The 21520-nt window shown below is 37.2% G+C and overlaps 1 protein-coding gene across 1 annotated transcript in view; it reads right to left on the reverse strand.

Annotated features, from left to right (window-relative positions):
• Positions 1–761: 761 nt before the first annotated feature.
• Positions 762–21520, reverse strand: part of glis2b (GLIS family zinc finger 2b) — a 42755-nt gene continuing 21996 nt past the window's right edge. The window contains exons 3-8 of the mRNA XM_028814301.2: positions 10771–11007; positions 10081–10256; positions 7927–8109; positions 6501–6634; positions 5745–5863; positions 762–1621 (exon numbers count right to left, since the gene is read on the reverse strand). Of these exons, the coding sequence (XP_028670134.1) occupies positions 834–1621; positions 5745–5863; positions 6501–6634; positions 7927–8109; positions 10081–10256; positions 10771–10951 (1581 nt within the window). The 5' untranslated portion in view covers positions 10952–11007 and the 3' untranslated portion in view covers positions 762–833. The remainder of the gene's footprint in view (positions 1622–5744; positions 5864–6500; positions 6635–7926; positions 8110–10080; positions 10257–10770; positions 11008–21520) is intronic.

Here is a 21520-nt window from a genome sequence, read left to right on the forward strand (position 1 = left end):
CAAAAAGAAATACAATTTTGCAAATGATTTTTTCTTTTGAAACATTTAAACATAGGTGTCTATGTGGTTTTTGTATTGTTTATCCAACATTATTGATTGCATTAGCATTCTGCTCAAGTAAAGCACTTTAGTTATCAGAAAATATTTTGGTTTCTTTTTCGTGTTATGATTTACAGTATGTCAGTTTTATCTCACTGGACCATAATGCCATTTATCTAGCGGAAAAGGGTTTCAGACACTCTCAGATACTGTATCTTAGTTGGCAGCATACAGTAGCTGCAGAGGCTGTTGTTACCTTCAGAAAAAAGTAAAGTAAGCCTAAGTCATTCGAGTTAAAAAACTTCCCTGTTAGAGCACTTGAGTAAAAATAAAGCATTTGTCCGGTATTCTACACCATTGTCTGCATATATATATATATATATATATATATATATATATATATATATATATATATATATATATATATAAATATATATATATATATATATATATAAATATATATATATATATAAATATATATATATATATTATATATATATATAAATATATATATATATATATATATATATATATATATATATATATATATATATAATATATATATATATATATATATATATATATATATATATATATATATATATATAAATATATATATATATATATATATATATATATATATATATATATATATATAATATATATATATATATATATATATATATATATATATATATATATATATATATATATATTACACTCATAAAACAACCTTTCACTTTTAAGACCACTTATACCCACCTTTCTAACATTCAGGTCTCAGGAATGTCAAATTAAGTTACAACTGCTGGTTTAAGTACTACTGTCCCAGGTGGAATGACAACCCATCCCTGGGCAAGACTATCAGGTCTGCCAAGTGAACCAGGCCCAGTGGAAAGATTTAATACAGCTCCTTGGGCATCAGCAAGGCCATCAGAATCAGACCGCAGCCTACCAAAAGATTTAGGTCCAGCCTGTTTGGAATGACTTAGAGATTTTACAGAGAGATCCTTGGCTAACCCAAGTTTATCTGATGAACCAGCTAGCACAGAAACCATAGGCAGACCTAAGCCACCCGATGAAAAACTTGGTGAAAGCATGGACGTTTTTGTCAAGCCAATGGGAGTACCAATAAGAGAAAGTATTGGACTGGATAGGGTACTCAATGAAGGTGACCCAAGTCCAGCACAAGCCAATGCACTAAGGTCAAGAGGGTGTGCAGAGCTCAGTGGAAGTGGCAGTGCGGTACCAAGTCCCTGCAGGGCATGGCTGCGGAACAGTGGTGCTGCTGTTCCTGGAATGACAATATGTGCCCCACTCATGTATGGAATATCCGCTGCCCCTTTGTTCAAATGTCGGTTTCCTTTCAAAAGGGATGCTTGCTGATCGTGGGACACAAAGTGTCCATGTGCCTTGATGTGCTTGCGCAGCGAGCTGGGGTCAGTGTAGCGCTTCAGACAGCCTGCCATCTTGCAGTAGTAAGGTTTGTCGATGTAATGGGTACGGGTGTGTTTAAAGCGATCACTGGAGTTGGAGTAACGCTTGTTGCAGCCCTCATATGGACAGATATATGGCTTTTCACCTAAAAGAAACAAGATATAAAAAAACAGTATGAGCAAACAAGGAACACTGCAGTGCATTTCTGCACTGTTTTACGAGACCATTAATTCTTAAATAAAATAATGAGAAATATGCACATCCAAACATTCTCTAGGAGGTAATTGATAAAGCTTTCAGGACAAAATCACAAATATAAATTACTCGCCTATAAATAAAGATTATAAATATTTAAATTATTTGTTGTGAATCAAGTAAAATCAAATAAGACTCCTAGACTAAAGCTTTTCAAATTCTAGCTTTACCCAAATGAAGAAGTGAGATTTTGAGCTAATGTCCCTAATATTTATTGAATTTGTTAATATGGACTCCACAGGAAAATAAAAAAAATGAAAAATAAAAGAAAGGAACAACAGAAACTACACTAAGGGATCAGCATTTAAAAAGGTTAAGAGATAAATGGACAAAATAAAAAAAAAAAGAAAAGCATAAGAAAATTTAGACATGTTGATGGAAAAATCCTTAAAAATAAGCAGCAGGTAGAAAATAAGATAAATATTTTACAACAGAATATCTTATGGAGAAGTAAAAATAATTCTAAATTTAAATAATCAAATGTAAATCAAGCATTAGGTGTGTTAATGATTAACAAACCCTCTGGGACTGTAAGATTCTAGTAAAGCTGTGTTGAAAGAAATGAAAGATATTATTTCTAAATCTTCAGTAAGCATATTCTAGACGTCACTTTGGACTAGAGAAGTACAATGAAGGCTGAAACATTACTAATGTGATTGTGACTGCTGGATGGACTCAAATCTGATCTGAGCAGACAGAGACCCAGTGTGGTGTGAAAAAAATGGAGTAGGGGACCTTCATCTATGTGAATGAGAAATGGTGTACTAGAAAACACATTATAATTAAAAGTAAAATTAGTCACCCAGGAATCAAAATATCGCCTGTAGGAATTTTCTCCCATTATTTGCCCATGGAGATTAATTTACATTACATTAATAAGAATAATGTAATTTAAGTACTACCTATACATCTCTCATGAATCACCTTTCATATCTATGTATCTGTTTATCTGTCTACAAAAGGGGAGAAAACATGGATCCCAGTAATTATGGCCCATGAAGTCTTAGCTTATTCAGTGTAATATTATAAAATCTATAGTAATAATTAGGAGATCGCTTGCATGGAAATAATACAGCCAGGGTGGGATTATGCAAGGAAAATTTAGGAAAGTCTAATTTGTTAGATTTTCACAAACAGGAAATTAGAGTAGTACACAAAAGTAAAGCATAGAACATAATTTACTTACACTTTTCAAAAAGGCTTTGATATGGCTCTATACATAAGATTAATATTAAGGCTGGATGCCTAAACTGGTTAATTAGGCTAGAGACAAAGAGTACTGGTAAAACTAGAATGATCCACAAGAGGCGAGGTCATTGTTGGAGTTCCTCAGGGATTCATTCCTGTAATGTTACTAAATGTTAATAAATAATATTATTGACGTTGATTCTGATACAGTTAATAAACTTGTGAAATTTGCAGATATAGTAATCCCTCGCTATATCGCGCTTCAACTTTTGCAGCTTCAATCTATCGCGGATTTTATATGTTAGCATATCTAAATATATAACGTGGGTTTCTGTGGACAATGGTTCATTTTACTTCTGGTACATGCTTTCTCAGTTGGTTTGCCCAGTGGATTTCATACAAGGGACACTATTGGCGGATGGCTGAGAAGCTACCCAATCAGAGCACGCAGTCAAGGTCCTGTGTGCTGATTGGCTCAGCGACGGTGCGCCGAATTCGATTCCGCTGCGTTAACCAGGAAGTCTCATCTCGCTCATTCAACATCAACATGTTTCGCTGTGTAAAGAGTTAACTTTTGTGCTCTTTTGTGTTTATCTTTGTGCATAGTCAAGCTCTTCGCTATGGCTCCAAAACAATCTGCTTCTGCTCCTGCTGCAGGGGCCGTGACCAAGTGGCAACGGAAGATGCTAATGATTGCCGAAAAGGTAAAAGGTTTGGATATGTTTTATTTAAAAAGGAGGAAAAGAATATAAGATCTACGGCCGCAGTGTCCTTTAACCAGGGCGCAAAACAAGTTGTAAGTGGATGTAATAAGGTGGTAAGGTTTATAAGAGTGTGGGAAGGGTTTATAAAGCCTTAAAATATATATAATTAATAAAATGAATGTAAGGTCGCTACTTCGTGGATTTTCACCTATCGCGGTAGGCTCTGGAACGTAACCCCCATGATAGGTGAGGGATGACTGTAATACCTAAATTGGACTAAAAGCAAATTCTGAGAGCAGTGCAAAAGAAATTAAAAATGACTAGGATAACTTAATAATTGGGCAAATACTCTAAAAATGCTATTTAATGTAGACAATTGAAAAACGTCACATATAGGTGAATGGAACAATAATTATAAATACAAGACGGATGACACAGACCTACTGGATGCATCTTCTGAAAAGGATTTGGGGAACATCCTAAAGACATTGTCTAGGCAATGAGCAGAATCATTTAAAATGCAAAAAGTACTTAAAAACTATTAAATATAGATCAAGGGATATTATTCTTATACTATATAATGCACTAGTGAGATTCCACAAGGAGTACTGTAGAGAACAGTGCAAGTGCATCCCTCGACTAAAGGGTATATCTTCCTCAGTCAGGGTAAAGGTTTAGTCTATAGGAAAATGCTACATGGGATAAACAGAAAAATGTTAATAAAATTTATTCAGAAGAATTACTTTGCTTAAACACTGAATCACTCAAAGATAGTGGGAATTAACTAAGTACACTCAAGAGAGAATATAGGAAGCACTTCTTTACATAAAAGGATGAGGGAATTTAGAAAAAACTATTGAGTAAATCTTGAAAATGTTTAAAAAACAGACAAATGGAACTTAATTTGTTCCCAGGGGGAATTTTTTTTTTTTACATAAGCTCTTTAAATAAATACGTACATAAAAAAATAAATAAATATATATTCGCACACCAGAATGACTATAAAGGAAGAAGATTTCAGAAGAACGAAAACCTCTGACTTGGCAGTCCCAGTCCCAGTGAGGCATTATGCAGGCATGTTGCTGTTGGAATAAAGGAGTCCCAGTAGCATTACTTGACACATTTCTGATGAATAATTCGTTGAATGAAAGTCCTCAGTGTTGGTGTGTCAGAGAGAGCATGTCCAGCATTATTCATAATGGTACTCGGTTTTGTTTTAACTCTCTCCTTTGCTTCGACTGCCAGGGAGTCCAAAATGTATTCCATAACTGAGGATGCCCTTCAAATTAGCTTGTTAATTCAATGGGCCTCTCCTGAAGTGATGTCAGCAGCCCAGCAAAACCACAGTGAAGAAAATTTAACTAGCCACAACAGAGTTGTAGAAGCGAAAAATGCCATTGCCCACATTAAAGTAACACAGTCTCCTAAGAACAAAGAGCCTGCTCTGCTCTTTCTTATATAGTTCATCTGAGTTTCAAGACCACTCTATCCTGTCATTGATGTGGACCCCTAAGTACTTGTAAAAGTGCACTACCTCTACATCCACTCACTGAATAGTGATTGAACATACAGGCTCTTTGGTGTGGCTAAAGTCATAAAAATGCATGGATGGATGGTCTAAGCAAATTACTTGTTGAAGCCTTTTTTGGCACGTTTGCAAATATAATGTGCAAGGCACCTAGTGTGACAGCCATGTCTTTCTGTCTATCTGTCTGTCCACATGAAACAACTCAGTCCACCATGGACGAATATTGTTGAAATATGACACACTTATTCTTCAAGGATATTTGTCAGGACAGTTCAATTTTAGATATTGAACAGATTGCACTGTACACAGTTTTAAAATTTCAGAATCTCCCAATGAAAAGCATTGGCAAATCTGTGAACTCGTCTAACTTAAAACAAAGAAACATTCTGTGCAACTGCAACTACAAATTAGTTTATTATTTCAATTTTACCTTGACAGTGCTTACATCAACTTAAATATGTTGTATATTACCCTTTTTTTCACCAAACCATAAACTAAAATGTAGCAACAAGAACTCCAAAATGACACCATAATCATCGTCTATTACAGAGATACAAAAATGAATTTTGAGATTTGAAAGACTAACACATTACCTGTATGGGAACGATTGTGTATCTTCAGATTCTCCAGACGAGAAAAGCTTTTGTTGCAGACAGGACAGCGGTGTGGTTTCTCATTAGTGTGAGTCCGAATATGGATCAACATCTTGTACCTGGATGGAATGTAATTAAAAAATTAAGTGTGAAGATCAAAATTGGCAAATCACAAATAGAAATATATTTAACAAAATAAAATTATTCCCAAAAAAAGCCTATCAGGCTGTAACTCATTTGCATTTCACAGTCCATTTAATAATTTTTTCTAGCGTTTGCTATTGTACCACAAAATTTAGAGGTGGGTCGTACCACACGCTTTAAAAGAATTTAGATGTGTCATGCTGCAAGTCAAAAGAGATTTCAAATATGACCAATCAGATTAAAGCCAGACTGTAAAACTAATAGAGGCACTTTAACTTGTGAAGGGGGAAAATAAAATTCTGCCAGCTCCTAACATGACATATGTACTTTAAGGGAAACCCATGGAGCAAATGTATACATGTACAACAGAATTTAAAATACTTCTTGGGTTCGGTCTAGTGTTTTGAGAAGCTGTTTTGTTAAAGATGCCAGCTGAAAATTGCATTCCATGTTTCCGAATTCAAACCAACATCTTTAATGGCTAAACAGCTGCAAATGATGCATTTGTACCATTTAAAAAATACTAAAACACTTATTAAGATCTACATTTTAAACAAATTTCAGAATACAGATACCAATTCTGAAAACAACTGAAATTCAAATTGTCCCTACCTGGCATTGAAACCACGACCCCTGCGGGCACATCCCTCCCAGTGGCAGCAGTATCCAGAATCCTTTTCTGGCTTTACATGGAAATCATTCACATGATCAACTAAATCTTGCAGCGAATCAAAAAGCAAGTTGCACTGCAAAATAGACACATGTAAGAAGTGTATATTACAGCAAAATAATAAAATAAACACTTAATATGATAAAAAACAGCATGCTTTTTAGTTATGTTAAACTCTAACCTCTAGTTTTTTTTTAGCTGAATACAAGGGAAATTTATCCTCAGGATATCCAACAGACAAAGCTCAGCAAAGATTTAGTATATTTGCACTCCATGGATACTAAAGTAATTTCTAGGTGTACATCTAGCAAATTGAAAGTACACAAGCTGCCCTCCAGTCTATGAACTAATGCATCGAAATGTATACCGATTCTATATGGTCTCATCATTTTTTACCAGTATGTCAGAAATCATGTAGGTTTATAGGCTGAAGAAGCTGACAGGACTCAATTTTTTCATTGACAACATTACAAAAAGACATCTTTTACAATTTTTAAACAAATATGTTTAAATCACCCTACATTTGTTTATAAATCAGCTAGCAACCCATGGTGTGCTTATATCAAGATAGTAAATAACATACAGAAAGCTGTCAATCTGCATTTTTTGTTTACATGTTAGCCATGTTGAAAGATCACAAGCTTGACAAACACTAGCACTTAAATTGCTTTTAAAAGCAGTATGTGCTGGAAAATGAAGTCATGTCCTCGAAGCTATTTATAGATGCAACAGTTTTTTTATTATAATAGTAATAATACTTATTATTACAATGGAATATTTGCTGAATTACTGGAATTACACCTTAAAGATAAACTCAGTTTTTGGTAATGCAATTTGTCTACAATGTATACTATGGAAAAAAATTGTATACTACAATGTGTGTTTTTATTGAGCTAATTATTACACATCATATTTAATAACAATGATTCAGGTTTTCTTAAGCCCTGTGTCACCTGGTCAAACAGGGTTGCAAATTTCTATCTTGATATATTTATTTATTGGATACTTTTTAATTCTAATATCAGCATCAGTCATTACAAAATGGGCAACATGCTAGAGATATTATCTCAAAGTTCCAGAAGCCTTGCTTTTTTTTTTTTTTTTTTTTAAATTTGTGCCAGTTTGCACATTCTTACTTTGTGTTGGTATACTGTACTGGCACTCTAGTTTCCATAAACATCCCAAAGAAATGCATGTTAAGTTAATGGATGACTCTATATGGGTCTGGCAAGAATGAGTATAAGTGGGTGCTCAAGTATAACCTGTGATGGACTGGGATAATATGAAACACACTAGTCAGGGTGAATGTGAACTTATCTAAATACCCTGCATCACTTAAATTAGCTGTCAATTATGCTAATGTCTCACCTTTACCCAACGGCAGGCAAGTTGTTCATCTATACACAGTTCTGGTGAAATGCGTTTCTCTTTAGGAGAACCAATGAACATAGAAGATGGCAACTGAAGTCCTGCCCCTGATCCAACAGGCAAGAAAAACTGGAAGGCTTGTGAGCTGGTTCCTCCTTCAATAAATCTTGCTGGATGAGAATCCTGCAAAAGAAGGCTTCTTAAATAATGCAATGTACAATATTTTTTTTTATTCTGTATTTTTTCTATGTGGTTTGGTAACCTGACTTGGCAAGGTTGTAAGCTCCTCCAAAAGGACTGTCCATACTGCTTCCAAAATCACTGGGGCTATTCTTCCACAGCTCCATACCATCTATTCCACCTGCTTTCAGAGGAAGGGCTAAGTCTATCATTACTGATGAGAGCCATTCAGCTCATCACCTCTTTTAACTCATATCCTCTGATAAACGTTACCAGTGCCTTACCACATGCTCTGCCCGCTTTAGGGACAGTTTCTTCACCCAGGCTATAAGGTCACTGAATTCTTGGTAATCAGCATTTACCTGCCCTGTTATGAACCCGTTTTCTATACTATGTCTAATTCTGATGTATGCTAGTTCTGTATTGCCATTTGCAGTTACCTGCTTTTGCCATCTGTGCTTTGTTTTTGCACTGTTTTTACACTACTGGTAATCTATAGAATTTATATTGTCTGTATAGTTCTGTTTTGTACTATGTACTGTATATATCATGTTATTTAATACTGTCATCCTTATCGTCTTATTGTTTGTATGAATTCCCTGCCCCCTCATCTCCTCTACAACTATGACACAAAACTTTCTATGTACTATTACAATAAAGAAAGAAAGAAGCACTAAATGAAAAATAATACAAAAACAAATCATTGATTAAAACAAAGTAAAATACAGTATATTAAATCCAACAAGTGCAGAAATACAATAAAGGAAAATAACTTCCCAGACTATGCAGCAATTAAAATATTACTGCACAGATCCAAAGTGACAATGTAAACAAAATGAAAATACATCTTAAATAAATACAGTTAGTTTGTTGACAGTAAATGATAATCCAGCAAAACAGATGAAACTTGATGTTGATAGAAAGAGTGCAAGAGCTGTCTCCTTAACAAAGTCAACCAGATATCACTAACTGGTATGAAAGTGTCAAAAATTAAAATGAGAGCACCTAAGACATGGGAGTCTTTTTGCAGAAACTGCATCATTTACTGATTGCTATTCTGGACTAAGACTTCAAACCTGTAACCCTGAAGAAGGCATTAACAAATGTGCCGTAAAAACAAAACCTTTGTTGATACGGCTTTAGCATGCTCTTTCCTTGGCTGGTGTCCAGCCTCTCTCTGAATTCAAATTGAAGACTTTTACAGAGGGGCATTCCAGAAACTACTGTGCCTCAGAAAAACATCCCATTTGCTGTGATTGTGCTGATCTTCCTTTCTTGAAGAGTACATTCAACACGCAGCATAAATCAGAAAGATAAATATAGCCCTAGAAGAAGTATGCAAAATCAGTTCACAGGGTGGTCACATCGCGCAATGCCACGCAACTAGCACAGACAACCACAACAGTGGCAGTGGGGAGCAGGCAACTGTCTGTTGGCAGTAAATATTGATAGTACAGAAAGAATTTGATGGCTGGGTCAATTGCAAGTGTGACAGAAACATAACACTCAAAACTGTTCCTCCTGCTCCAGTTTTCTCACCAGTCTTGCAAACCCTTTCTCTTCATTATAAACCCTGGTTCACACTTCATTTTGTTGTGTCTTGATCTGCACTCTCCTTTTTTGTACAGTCCTTTTCACAGCTGCACAACTTCTCTTCCTCAAATGGCGTACAGTAAATATTTGAAATTCATTTCACAGAAATAAGGATGAGGAAACTACTTAGAAAGAAAGAAAGACAATGTCTAAATCAAGAAATACCCCATTATAGAGAACTCAGCATAGTGAAGAAAAACATTAAGTTTAGACTCGCAGCTTGAATAATCCTATCATTGCCAATAATATTTAGCAAATCATGTGACTACAATCATATAAACCAATGGAAACTTCAGTACTGCAAGACAAGTTTGTATTTTTTTGGCCAGTCAGTTTGATCCCATCATATGGCACGCTATAAACGAGTCTCTAGATATTTACCATTGAAAAGCTGGATGACGACCCATCCCCATCTGGCAGTTCGGAGGGAGACAGTGCTGGTCCTGGTGACATTTCTAGATTTGATGTTGGAGAAAGCCTAAGTTCCATGACAGCAGATGACTGATGGCGGGAGTCTGCCTTTGACTGGGACAAGGGGCCAGGTAACAGTGGGAAACCTAGCCATTGGGACCAGAGAGAAATCATCATGTTAGTAAGCACCAAAATTTACAGACTCTAACAACACTTCTGTATGTCAGTATACTGTTACATTTAATCACTAGTTTTGGTGCTTAAACTTTACTGTCCGTATATGTCTTGACAGCTGTTAAAAAAACAAAACACTAAAAACTGTGTGGCGTATTTTTCCCAAAAAATGTTTCTGTTGAATTAGGTGAAGTTGTTAATATCAACAACTGGAAATGGTACTGAATACATATTTTACACAGTGAATTTCACAGTTTACACCACATCCAAGCATTCTTAGATTGTTTTATCTAATCATCTGTTTCCAGTGAAATATTTTCTTAACATCTTTCATTAAATATATAAACTTAGACATCTTGTATTAATGATTTGTTTTCTTTCGTAGGAAACTATTAAGAAGAAAGATTTAAAAAGGCACTAATCATTCAGTAAACTCACTGTTTGACTGATTATTTCAAAACAAGAGCTTATCAAACTAAAGCAAACCTGCATCTGAGGTTGCAGAAAGGGATGGAATAGTCACTGCAACATCATCTTCAGTTCTCTTTAGTCTGCACGATCTAGTGATGTCATTTCCTGTGCTGGGCTCCCTAATGGTCCTTTCTCTGGTCTCCTTCACCTTCGATAAAGTCAGTTTCAAGTCCAGTGGCTCATCTAGGGATAGCATCTCTGTGGCACAAAGCAGTGCTTTGAAATGCTTGGGACTGTACCCACGAAGTCCAGCTGCACAGAAAGAAGAGCAACAATCAAAGACAGGGATGGAAAACAATTATCATTAACATTTTTAGATCAAGTTCTGTTTAGTGTTCTAACAATAAAACAATATAAAATCTAAAATATACATCTACATAACAAAATCTTCATAAGTTTCCCCCAAGACCTAAAAACTCTAGACTGCACAAATATCAAATTGCGGTTGTTATACTGTAACATACATCTGTTTAAAAAGTTCCTAGCAATGTGTTTCAACTAAGTCTTACAGTCATCAGTCATAGCGTAAGCTAAACTGGTGAATCCTTTAAATGTCTGCTGATTAACTGGCTGCTAACAAAATAAAGTATCCATTTAGCAATATTGTCAGCAAGTCTACTTGAAAGAGTTTAAGATGGCTTATTGCTAGCATTTAGCAAGAATGAAATTTGAAAGAATAATCCTTTTGCTTCAAATGCTTGCTGTGCAATGCCAAACAAGCAGTAAAGTATTAAAGTTGAATACATTACTATAATCTGAAACTGGCTAAATAGTGAACAACCTAAAATGGAAAAAAATGTCCAGGTATTTTACCATAATAGCCAAACATTTGCTAATATCCAATTAATCTTTGAAATAGGAATAGCCCTTGTAAATGTAAATTAACTGCACTTTCCTGTATCCATTTTCCATTCGGTGCAGTCTAATACAGACTGTCATGTAGTACTACTGAGGTTCTAAGAGATAGCTGCATGCGTGTTTTATAGTAACGGTATAACAACTTTAATTATAGTGTTCACCGTTTGGCTGCTCAATCATGCTTTCAGGCGTTTTAGTGAAATTGAAAGATGTGCATAAAGCATCGGCAAAGCAAAAGACATTCCCTGAGCAATGGGCAAACATCAGATTTTGCCTACTTTTTTGGTACATCATCAACTAAAACACTGCTGATGTCACAGCAGGCCTATGGCACCACATACTTAGCCACAGTGTTGAGAATCTCATGGATCGGACAACTAAATTACTTGTCTAGCAATTATACAAACTAAAGAAAACACCCATGTGGTACAACAAATTGTGTGTAAAAACTGTTGACAGACTACTGATGACATTGCTGCACAACTCAAAATTTCTCAAGAAAGCTGTCTTACAATTCTCATGACATGACATGATGGGGTCTTTTATAGAATTGGTAACCACCAGTAAGACTGTACTTGGACACACCTTTCAGTATTTTAAGGCCGGGTTTATACTTCACGCGACGCAACACATGCTGCAGCGGATGCTCCTGCTATGCAAGCATTGTACTGTTTATACTTGCATGCGTACTTTACGTAAATCTGGAGGAATCTGCCAGGTGGCAGTGCGAGATATTATCACGGTGAGAACATGTTCGGTTTCTCTGTGTTGTGAATTGCCTAGAACACCCATTAAATTCCGATGACACCTTACCGCAATATCTCTGAAAAGGATGTTTAATGATTAAATCCATCAATCCAGGGATGTGTCCATTCCAGCAAGCATTGGGCACGAGGCAGAAACAATCCCTGGACGACGCTTCAGCTCATCGCAAGGTGAATACAAGCACACACATACACTAGCGTCATTTTAGCGGCACCAAATCCCTAAATCTGCATATCTTTGGAAGGAAACTGGAGCACAGTGTGGAATCCAAGCAGGGAATACCAGTGACATGACTCCCTACAAGACAGCAGTGCTACCGCTCCGCCACTGTGTCACCCCCATGTGTGTACTTATTAACAGTATTCATTATTTAAACGAAATTAACGATTCATCTGCAAAATGTAACATACACACTTTAATGCAGTTCATCATGAAAGTGATATCAAGTATAAATCTAAAGATTCTAAATGTGCAGAGAGTTGGAATATCATACATTTAATGTGTTCTGTGTGGTGATCTATTGCTGCTTGCCGTAGCGATTAAAAACTGGGATGACATTTATGATGGTCTGCTTTAATGATAAACTATGAGGTTAAAGTGGACACTTCGAGATTAAAGCCAACATTTTCACTTTAATCACAAAATACACGTTTTCACCATGTCCTTAATTTTTTTTCTCAGTGGCTTAAATACAGCTCTGTATATTATGTTGCTGTTGTGAAGTTGCAAAAAAAAAAAAAGACGGCACAAAAGATGGTATGCGAGACTTTTAAAACGTATCGTGTCATTACAATCGGGAATATGCAACGCTTGAATAGTAAAGCGGGCGGCACGGTGGCGCAGTGGGTAACGCTGCTGCCTCGCAGTTGCGAGACCTGGGTTCGCTTCCCGGGTCCTCCCTGCGTGGAGTTTGCATGTACTCCCCATGTCTGCGTGGGTTTCCTCCGGGTGCTCCGGTTTCCTCCCACAGTCCAAAGACATGCAGGTTAGGTGGATTGGCAATTCTAAATTGGCCCTAGTGTGTGCTTGGTGTGTTTGTGTGCGTCCTGCGGTGGGTTGGCACCCTGCCTGGGGTTGTTTCCTGCCTTGTGCCCTGTGTTGGCTGGGATTGGCTCCAGCAGACCCCCGTGACCTTGTGTTCGGAGTCAGCGGGTTGGAAAATGGATGGATGGATGAATAGTAAAGCACCACGAATGCATCTGTATGTTGGCATTTTGCTTCACCACATCGAACCATTCATCAAACATTGAAGCATGCACATCGATCCCCGTAGGATCTGCATAGAGGCTTTCTGTCACATGTAGATAGTAAACAGAGACTCTGACGTCACGATCCGACTTTTAGCACACTGCGCCCCCCGACTTTTTGCTGGTACTGCAACTTGCACACGCATCGCGTTAATTTCTGAGGACCTGCTCAGAGGATGCGTGAAATGAACGCTGGGAACACGTTCTGAGTGTGAAGTATAAACGAACCCTTAGAGTAAAAAAATGGTGAAGGAGGAAATAAAGTATAGCAATAAGAAAGTGTAAGCTGAAATATCAAAATACAGTGGAACCTCGGTTCACGAACGTCTCGGTACACGTACAAATTGGTTTACGACCAAAAAGTTCGCCACACTTTTGCCTCGGTTCACGACCACACACTCAGTATACAAACAAGCCAGTTTCCCTTTCGGTTTGTACATGTTCAGTCTCTCCCTGTGCATTTCCTGTGCAGCGAGCAAGAGAGAGAGAGCGAGAAAGCGCAACACACACACACACAGGCAGCACGAGAGAGAGGGGGCTGGACACATAAGGTAGGAAGGCAGTTAAAGAATGCACTGGGCTTGATTTTGTTTTCACTTCTGTTTACAGCGATCAGTTCGTAGTGTGCATTGTCGCAACGTTACTTTTTCTGGTGGTTTATTAAATTACGGATTTTTTCAAATGTTCATTTTTTTCCCTGTGCTTAAAACTCATTAAAAAAAAGTGTTTTTAGCCAGCGGTTGGTAGCGCTATAGCACGAACTATTGCAGTGTTAGATTTCTCTGTTGTTCAAGGTTTTCTCAGTGTTATTCAATGTTTTTACATTTAGTTTACTATTACGCTGTGCATTCTATGGTTTAATTAACTATATTTGTGCTTAAAAACTTAAAAAAAATATATATTTACATAAAGTTCATATGGTCTGGAATGGATTAATTGTATTTACATACAATCCTATGGGGGAAATACTTTGGTTCATGTCCAAATCGTTTTACGACCAGAGTTTTGGAACGAATTATGGTCGTGAACCGAGGTTCCACTGTACATTTTGAAGTATAAATAAAATGGAATATTAAATGCTGCCAATTTGCATGTTTCTTAAATTTTTAAGTGTGAAGAAGCTGTTACAGGAACCATTAATCAGGTAGTTAGTGATTTTAGAAATTGTAGGGAGAAAATTGCTGCCTAGATTAAAAAGGCTAAATTCAAACAAATCACCCAAGTGAGATTAACAATTATCCTGGAATACTTAAGGAGGTATATAAACACTTGATCCATACTTTACAAAATCACAGCACACAAAAGAAATTCCTGCAGACTTTAAGTTGGCAGATGTTGTCTAATCATATAAAAAACACTGATAGAGCAGACCCTAGTAACCATTGGCCACTAAGCTTAACATGTATTACAATTAATTAACAGAAGCAATTATTTGGGAAAAGCCTGTGCACTACATGTCATGAACAGGTGTATTAATGAACAGTCAACATGGGTTCAAAAGTAAAAGTCATGTTTCACTGTTATGCTGGAATTTCTTGAGGAAGCAACAAAAATATGATCAGAGAGGTGCATATGATATTTCTTATCTTGATTTTCATAAACCTTTATACAAGATGACATATTATAGGCTTGTCAAACTGAACGAAGCAGGAGTTCAAGACAATACAGTGTGGATAGGTACAGAATTGGCTTAAACACCAGAAGTGTTCCTTTTCCTTTTTAATTATGTGATGTTAAAAGGGATGTCCCTCAGGCATTAGTGCTTGGGCCACTGGTAGTTTTGACACACATTTTATATAAATGATTATGTGAAGAATATAAATAACAAGTTGGTTAAGTTTGTAGATGATTTTAAACTAGGTGGAATGGCATATACGTTAGAATCACACAAATCAGCATAGGTTAAACTGGACAGAATTCAGACTTGGACAAATTTGTAGCAGCTGAAGTTTAATGTAGTTAAATAAGAAGTAAAAATGTTAGATTTGAATATACAATGAGCAGTTTGAAACTTGAGAATATATTTTATGAGAAGGACTTAATAGTGAGGATGAACTCTTCACTACCTATTTCAGGACAGGGTACAGAAGCAGTTAAGAAATAAGATAGGATGTTACGTAATATAGCCTGATGTGCGTTGTAGAAGTCAAGGGACTTAAAGATATATAACACATTTGTGAGAAATCTTGAATACCGTGTGCAGTTTTGGTCCCCATATCACAAAGAAGACAAGGCAGTGCTATAGACAGTCCAGAGAACAACTACTAGGCCAACTCTAAAATTGAAAAGTATAAGCTGTGAGGAAGGATCAAAGCAACTGAATGTTTTCGGTTTAAGTAAACAGGGATTAGGAGGCAACAGAATTTAAATGTTTAAAATTGTGAAATAAATGAGTGTAGTAGATACCAGCTGTTACTTTCAAATGAATTCTTCATAAAGAACATGGGAATACAGATAGAGACTTGTTAAGGGCAAATTATACACAAATGTCTGAAGGTTTTTCTTCATACACAGAATAACTCTCATGGAATAATTTACCAAGTAGTGTGGTAGATAATAATACTTTGGGAACGCTCAAGCCCCAACTTAGTACTATTTTGGACAAATGTGGTCAATAGGTTAAATAGTCAAGCTTTGTTGAGCATGAATGGCTTGTTTGTGGTAAAACTGTTCTAGTGCTCTAAATTAAGGGCACACCTACACAAAGGTGTAGAATAGATGGCCTATAAATTATTCTCCATGAAGCTTCTTGCAGTGTGGACTCAAGAGCCATGGAAAAATATGCATAAACTAGTTAGAAAACTCTTTACACTGATAATTCTTTAAAAAAATCCCTTTATATACTTCATAAAACACATCCCAAGTACAGGGTCTTCTACGGCACAAAAAAAAAAAAATGAATGAAGAACAAATTGCTTTGGGATACACTTTTTCAAAAGCTAGTCAAAATACAGTTCATGTAGATATCAGAAAAAAATAAACACAAATCTGTTTCAATACTTTTTGTGTGTATTAAGCCTTTAAAGGAACCACTTGTTTATTTCAAAAAAACCTGAAAGGTTGCTCTTGTGACAAAGGAGCTCTTTACAGCAGCACCCATCAATCTGTGGAGCAGCTTAGTCCTTGCCAAAAGTTATGGCCTTTCTTGTACTGACAGTGAGCACCTATTAGCCACGCTGTATTCTACATCCCAACCTTTTATTTTACCAATTAACCACAAAGCAATGCTATTAAAACTGTACGGTCAGGTGAACTTGCTATTTAGCACACAAAAACTTTTGGTTTCAAGTCCAGCGGCCGCAGAAAATACACCATTCTGCACAATTACCAAAAGCAGAATTTCTGAAAATATGTAAAAGACACTTAAATGTTTGTAACATTTTTGTTATGATGCACTTGGAAGAATATATGTAACTGTAAGTGAAAGCAATACTTCTAAAGTGAGCAGAGAGTTGTGCTTAATGTTAAGAACGCTCAGACCAATGTTAAATAAATGTATGTCAAAAACAATACACTTGTTTTTGATGTATAAACAAAATATCAAAATGCTTGTATTTTAATTAAATCAGTTCATTCATTGATGATGCCTTCAAAAGAATGCCACTCTGGTTTGCCTAGTTCATTAACTGCTATTCACTCTTTGCACTTAAAGAATACATTTTTTTATTTGGCTGAGAATGGTCACAAGAAGACACTAGACCTTTTGCAGGCCTCTCTTGGCCACGTAGGGCATATGGCCAGATCTCAAAGTGCTGCTCTGACAGGCAGGCAGGCACACACAAACACAGTAAAAAATAAATAAATAAATAAATAAATAAGTAGAAAAATTCCACCTCCCCACTCTGTGAACCCTCCCACCTCCAGTCTGTGGCGAGACATCTGAATGGCCAGATTCTTTCTCAGTGCCGATGAAAAGGCAGAGAAATGTCAAACAGGAAACCTCAATTTCCACTAAAGCAGGGATGGGCCTCAACAGCTTCCCCTCTTCTCTTTCTTTCCTGCTTTTTGCCTTTCACACTTCACACTGCTGTCCCCTTTTCATCCAACCAAGTGGTTCGGCAGCAGTACTCTTTATTTGTTGTAGAAGGCAAATGTATTCGGAATGAAGCAGGAGACTGGGAGAATAGTTTCTGAACAACACCCTTTAAACAACAGAGAAAAACGCCAGCAAATTCGTTAAGAGCAGAGTGCAGCCGGCTAGCATGGAGAAGCAAGCTGACTTACCTTGCTGCTGATGGCATGGAGCCAAGAATCAGTGACACAGAGGAATTCAGAGTCCAAGAGGAGGGGAGGACAGAGCATGAAAGCTGCAGCTTTCTCAGTATCTGAAGGCTACCTGCCCCACTGCTTGGATGAGGGAGGAGGGATTTAAGGAGGCCTGTGGGAGTTATAAAGAACTCCAGCCAAGAGTTTGCAGTAGACACATCCATGATTACTTCCTTTGTTGGAACAGCTTCCCCCAGCATTCTGGAAGACTCAGTACACCGCAGAGCTTGCACTCCTCCCAAAGTGCTTAATTACCCCTGCAACGTTGCTTGTGACACAGTATGAGCACATCGCAATAGACAGAATTCCTTGTGTGACTAAACCAGAACGCGTTTAAGGCAGGCAAAGAGGCCAGCATCTCGGCATCCGCTGCCTGCAAGTGGAAAAATATGACCTTCTTGGAATCATTTCATCTGACCGCTTTTCAAGGCTGCTTTATTATTTCAATTCTTTTCATGGCAGTGTTCCATTATGCAGTCGTCCAACGCAGAGGCAACAACAGAGTCTGCTGTGCCACAAGAACATCTAACTGCAACAGACACTGACCAGATTCTCAAACAATAGATACTGTTTGTGCAGATGCTAATTATGAAAATACTTACTGCTTAGCTCTTTTGTGTTTTTCAGAAATTACAGGGCCAGGAAAGCAAAGTCAAAGAGGTTTAGCTAAAACTGGAAAGACTAAAAATTTATTTGATCTTGTGGTAAGCATGCTGTTGTTTCTCTAAAAAGTAGACAATCAGAAATGCTGCGACACTGTATTGTCACTGCTACTGCTGTCATATACAGTACCTGCTTCAGTTAGTTTTTGGAGTCTACAGCAGCAGGCAAGGCATGTGGTATGCAGAATTGGTCTAAACAAAGTAAAGGAATAGAATTTCAAAAAATCTTTTTCTAAAATAAATATCAAAACTGGTTTCCCGCAGATATTAGTGCTAATACACCTGCTCTTTTTAACTTAAATAGAGTAAGTAAGTAATATGCAGAGTTACAAATTAAAGTTGTATCTATTTCCACTTATTTCCAATAAGCTGCAGTCAGCATGACACCACAGAACTATTATATTTGGTTAGGTATCCAATTTCTGTACTCCTCTTGTCAGTTTATGAGCCTGTCTAAAAGAAAAATATCGATACACCAATGCAAGTATCCATCCATCCATCCATCATCCAACCGGTTATATCCTAACACAGGGTCACGCGGGTCTGCTGGAGCCAATCCCAGCCAACACAGGGCGCAAAGCAGGAAACAAACCCCGGGCAGGGCGCCAGCCCACTGCAGGGCACACACACAAACACACCAAGCACAATTTAGAATTGCCAATGCACCTACCCTGCATGTCTTTGGACTGGAGGAAACCCAAACAGACACGGGGAGAACATGCAAACTCCACACAGGGATTACCTGGGAAGCGAACCCGGGTCTCCTAACTGCGAGGCAGCAGCGCTTCCCACTGCGCCACGGTGTCGCCCCATTGTAAATAGGATCAGCTAAACAAAAGTTAAAAACACTCTGGAATCTGAAGGCTTAAACATACTTTGCACGTTTACCCCTTTCAAAAGCACATACCACTGAGACCTGCCTATAAAGCAAAACAACTCGTCACTGAGTAGTCAGAAAAGCGATATATAAATGCAAATAATAATAATAATATTGCAGACACAGGCAAAACAAAATAGCATAGTGTGCCCTCCTGTCCAATATAGCCTCATGATTCATCTCTATAGGCTGCTTCTCAGAAACCACAGGTAGAGCCCACAGAGTTTCATTTTTATCATTATGACTGAAACATAAATTATAGCAAATTATTTTCCAGAGAAAGTACCAGTTTCCTAACCCACTTGATTAGGATCAGGCTTGGAAGTACATTCACAGTCACACAACACAATCATCCATTGTAAGTCAATTGAAATTAACCAGTTCATTTAAAAGTAGCTGATTCTATCTGTCTTTAAAAACGTTTGTCTGTCTATAAGTCAGTGGTCTATTATTATTAAGGTGACTTCATTATCATCATCATCGTAACTTAAACTTAATCATCTCAAATGAGTACATGGTGAGAGCTGCAGCCTCATCTAATAATTGCAAGGAAACACTGACATTTTAGATTGCAGAAGGCCTGACATACAAAATGTAAAGTGCAAGCAGTCATCAATAAATGGAATTGCTGTTGTGTTTACTGTTTTCCCATCTGCAGTGTCTTCACCTAATATTTGACGTTTGGTTTCCACTAATGGGCTATGCAACAATTCTACTGTTTTTTTTCTTCTTCTTTTTAGAATAGTTTTTGGCTGTTAAATTAATCATGTTAGAGAGATAGTTATTGTTGGTTCTGTAGATAATGGGCTCACCTGCAGTACATAATCATGTGATGGGGACAAAGTTGAAACAGTTGGTAACACAGAACATTGATATGATAATCTCCACCATTATTAAAACCAAAAAGAGTTAAAAAAAAATATATCAGAAAAGGATACCAGGTAAATAATAAATCCTGGGAGTAACAGGGACCCAACCACCCCCGTACCTCCACAAAAGGCAAGTTGGTGTCTAAAAGAGTAATTCAAGGTGGTGGTGGTGGTGGAATGGGGGTGAATGAATAATTTCAATTCAGTATTCCAAGTCATATTGTTGGACATAGCTAATATCATGTAGGAAAGTGAGTAAAGGCCTAGAAGCATCCTAAAGTTACTCCACCACATATATAGGCCCCACAAAAGGCATTAAAAGCATTTGGCCTAATACGGCTACACTGTAAGACATGTGAAACTGTAATCAGTAGCAGAAATGGGATCCGGGAGAGAGATGGAAACAAAAAGAAGGAGACCAAGCACTGGTCTAAATTAAATTCTACAGATTAATGTATATTTTAAATCCTTAAAATATTTAATGGTTTCACCCAAAATCATTTTAAGGGCACAAGTATTATACAAGTCCTATTAGCTATTTGGATTCACTGCTTATTGATACCTGGAGGCTTACACCCACAAGAGATGGCAACCACTCCAGCTCCCCGAAATAAGGGCTGCTGAACTTGAGTAGGAAGAAGACTTAGCTGGCCTGCACTGCAATAAAGAAACACAGCAAATCGTCCATATGTGCTTTCAAGGGGAAAGTGTCAATATCTATACTGTCAATGACAAAAATTCTACTGCAAAGAGGCAAACACAGGAGGATCACTGTTGCACATAGTGCACTGATAGAGCATTGCCACATGATAACCACATGAAAAATCAGTGCGCAATCTGCAGGGGCATCAACCCCAGAGTTAGACATATCTAACAATTCTAAGTTCAAAGTGACTCTCATACCCTTGACAAAAACTGTGGGACTGGGGAATCCCAGCAGATTATGGTGGTCACCTGTAAACCTAACAATGAAAGAGGGATTGGAGATTAATTGTACAACAAACAGGGAGTCTCATACAAAATGTTTCCTTCTTTTTTTCACAAGTAGGGGACCTCCTCAGGTATATGGATAAGCCTCAGACCACGGCTGAGGTTGAATGAAATTGTGGATGGCCATGTTGGAAGAATGACATAGGTAAGGGTAGGCTGTCAGTTCTATCAAAAAGATAAGTTAAAAAGCCTAGGGACAAATGTCATAAGGTGCTTTTCTTCACATGTCTT

Source organism: Erpetoichthys calabaricus, chromosome 11 (assembly GCF_900747795.2).
Source record: "Erpetoichthys calabaricus chromosome 11, fErpCal1.3, whole genome shotgun sequence".
NCBI lineage: Eukaryota > Metazoa > Chordata > Cladistia > Polypteriformes > Polypteridae > Erpetoichthys > Erpetoichthys calabaricus.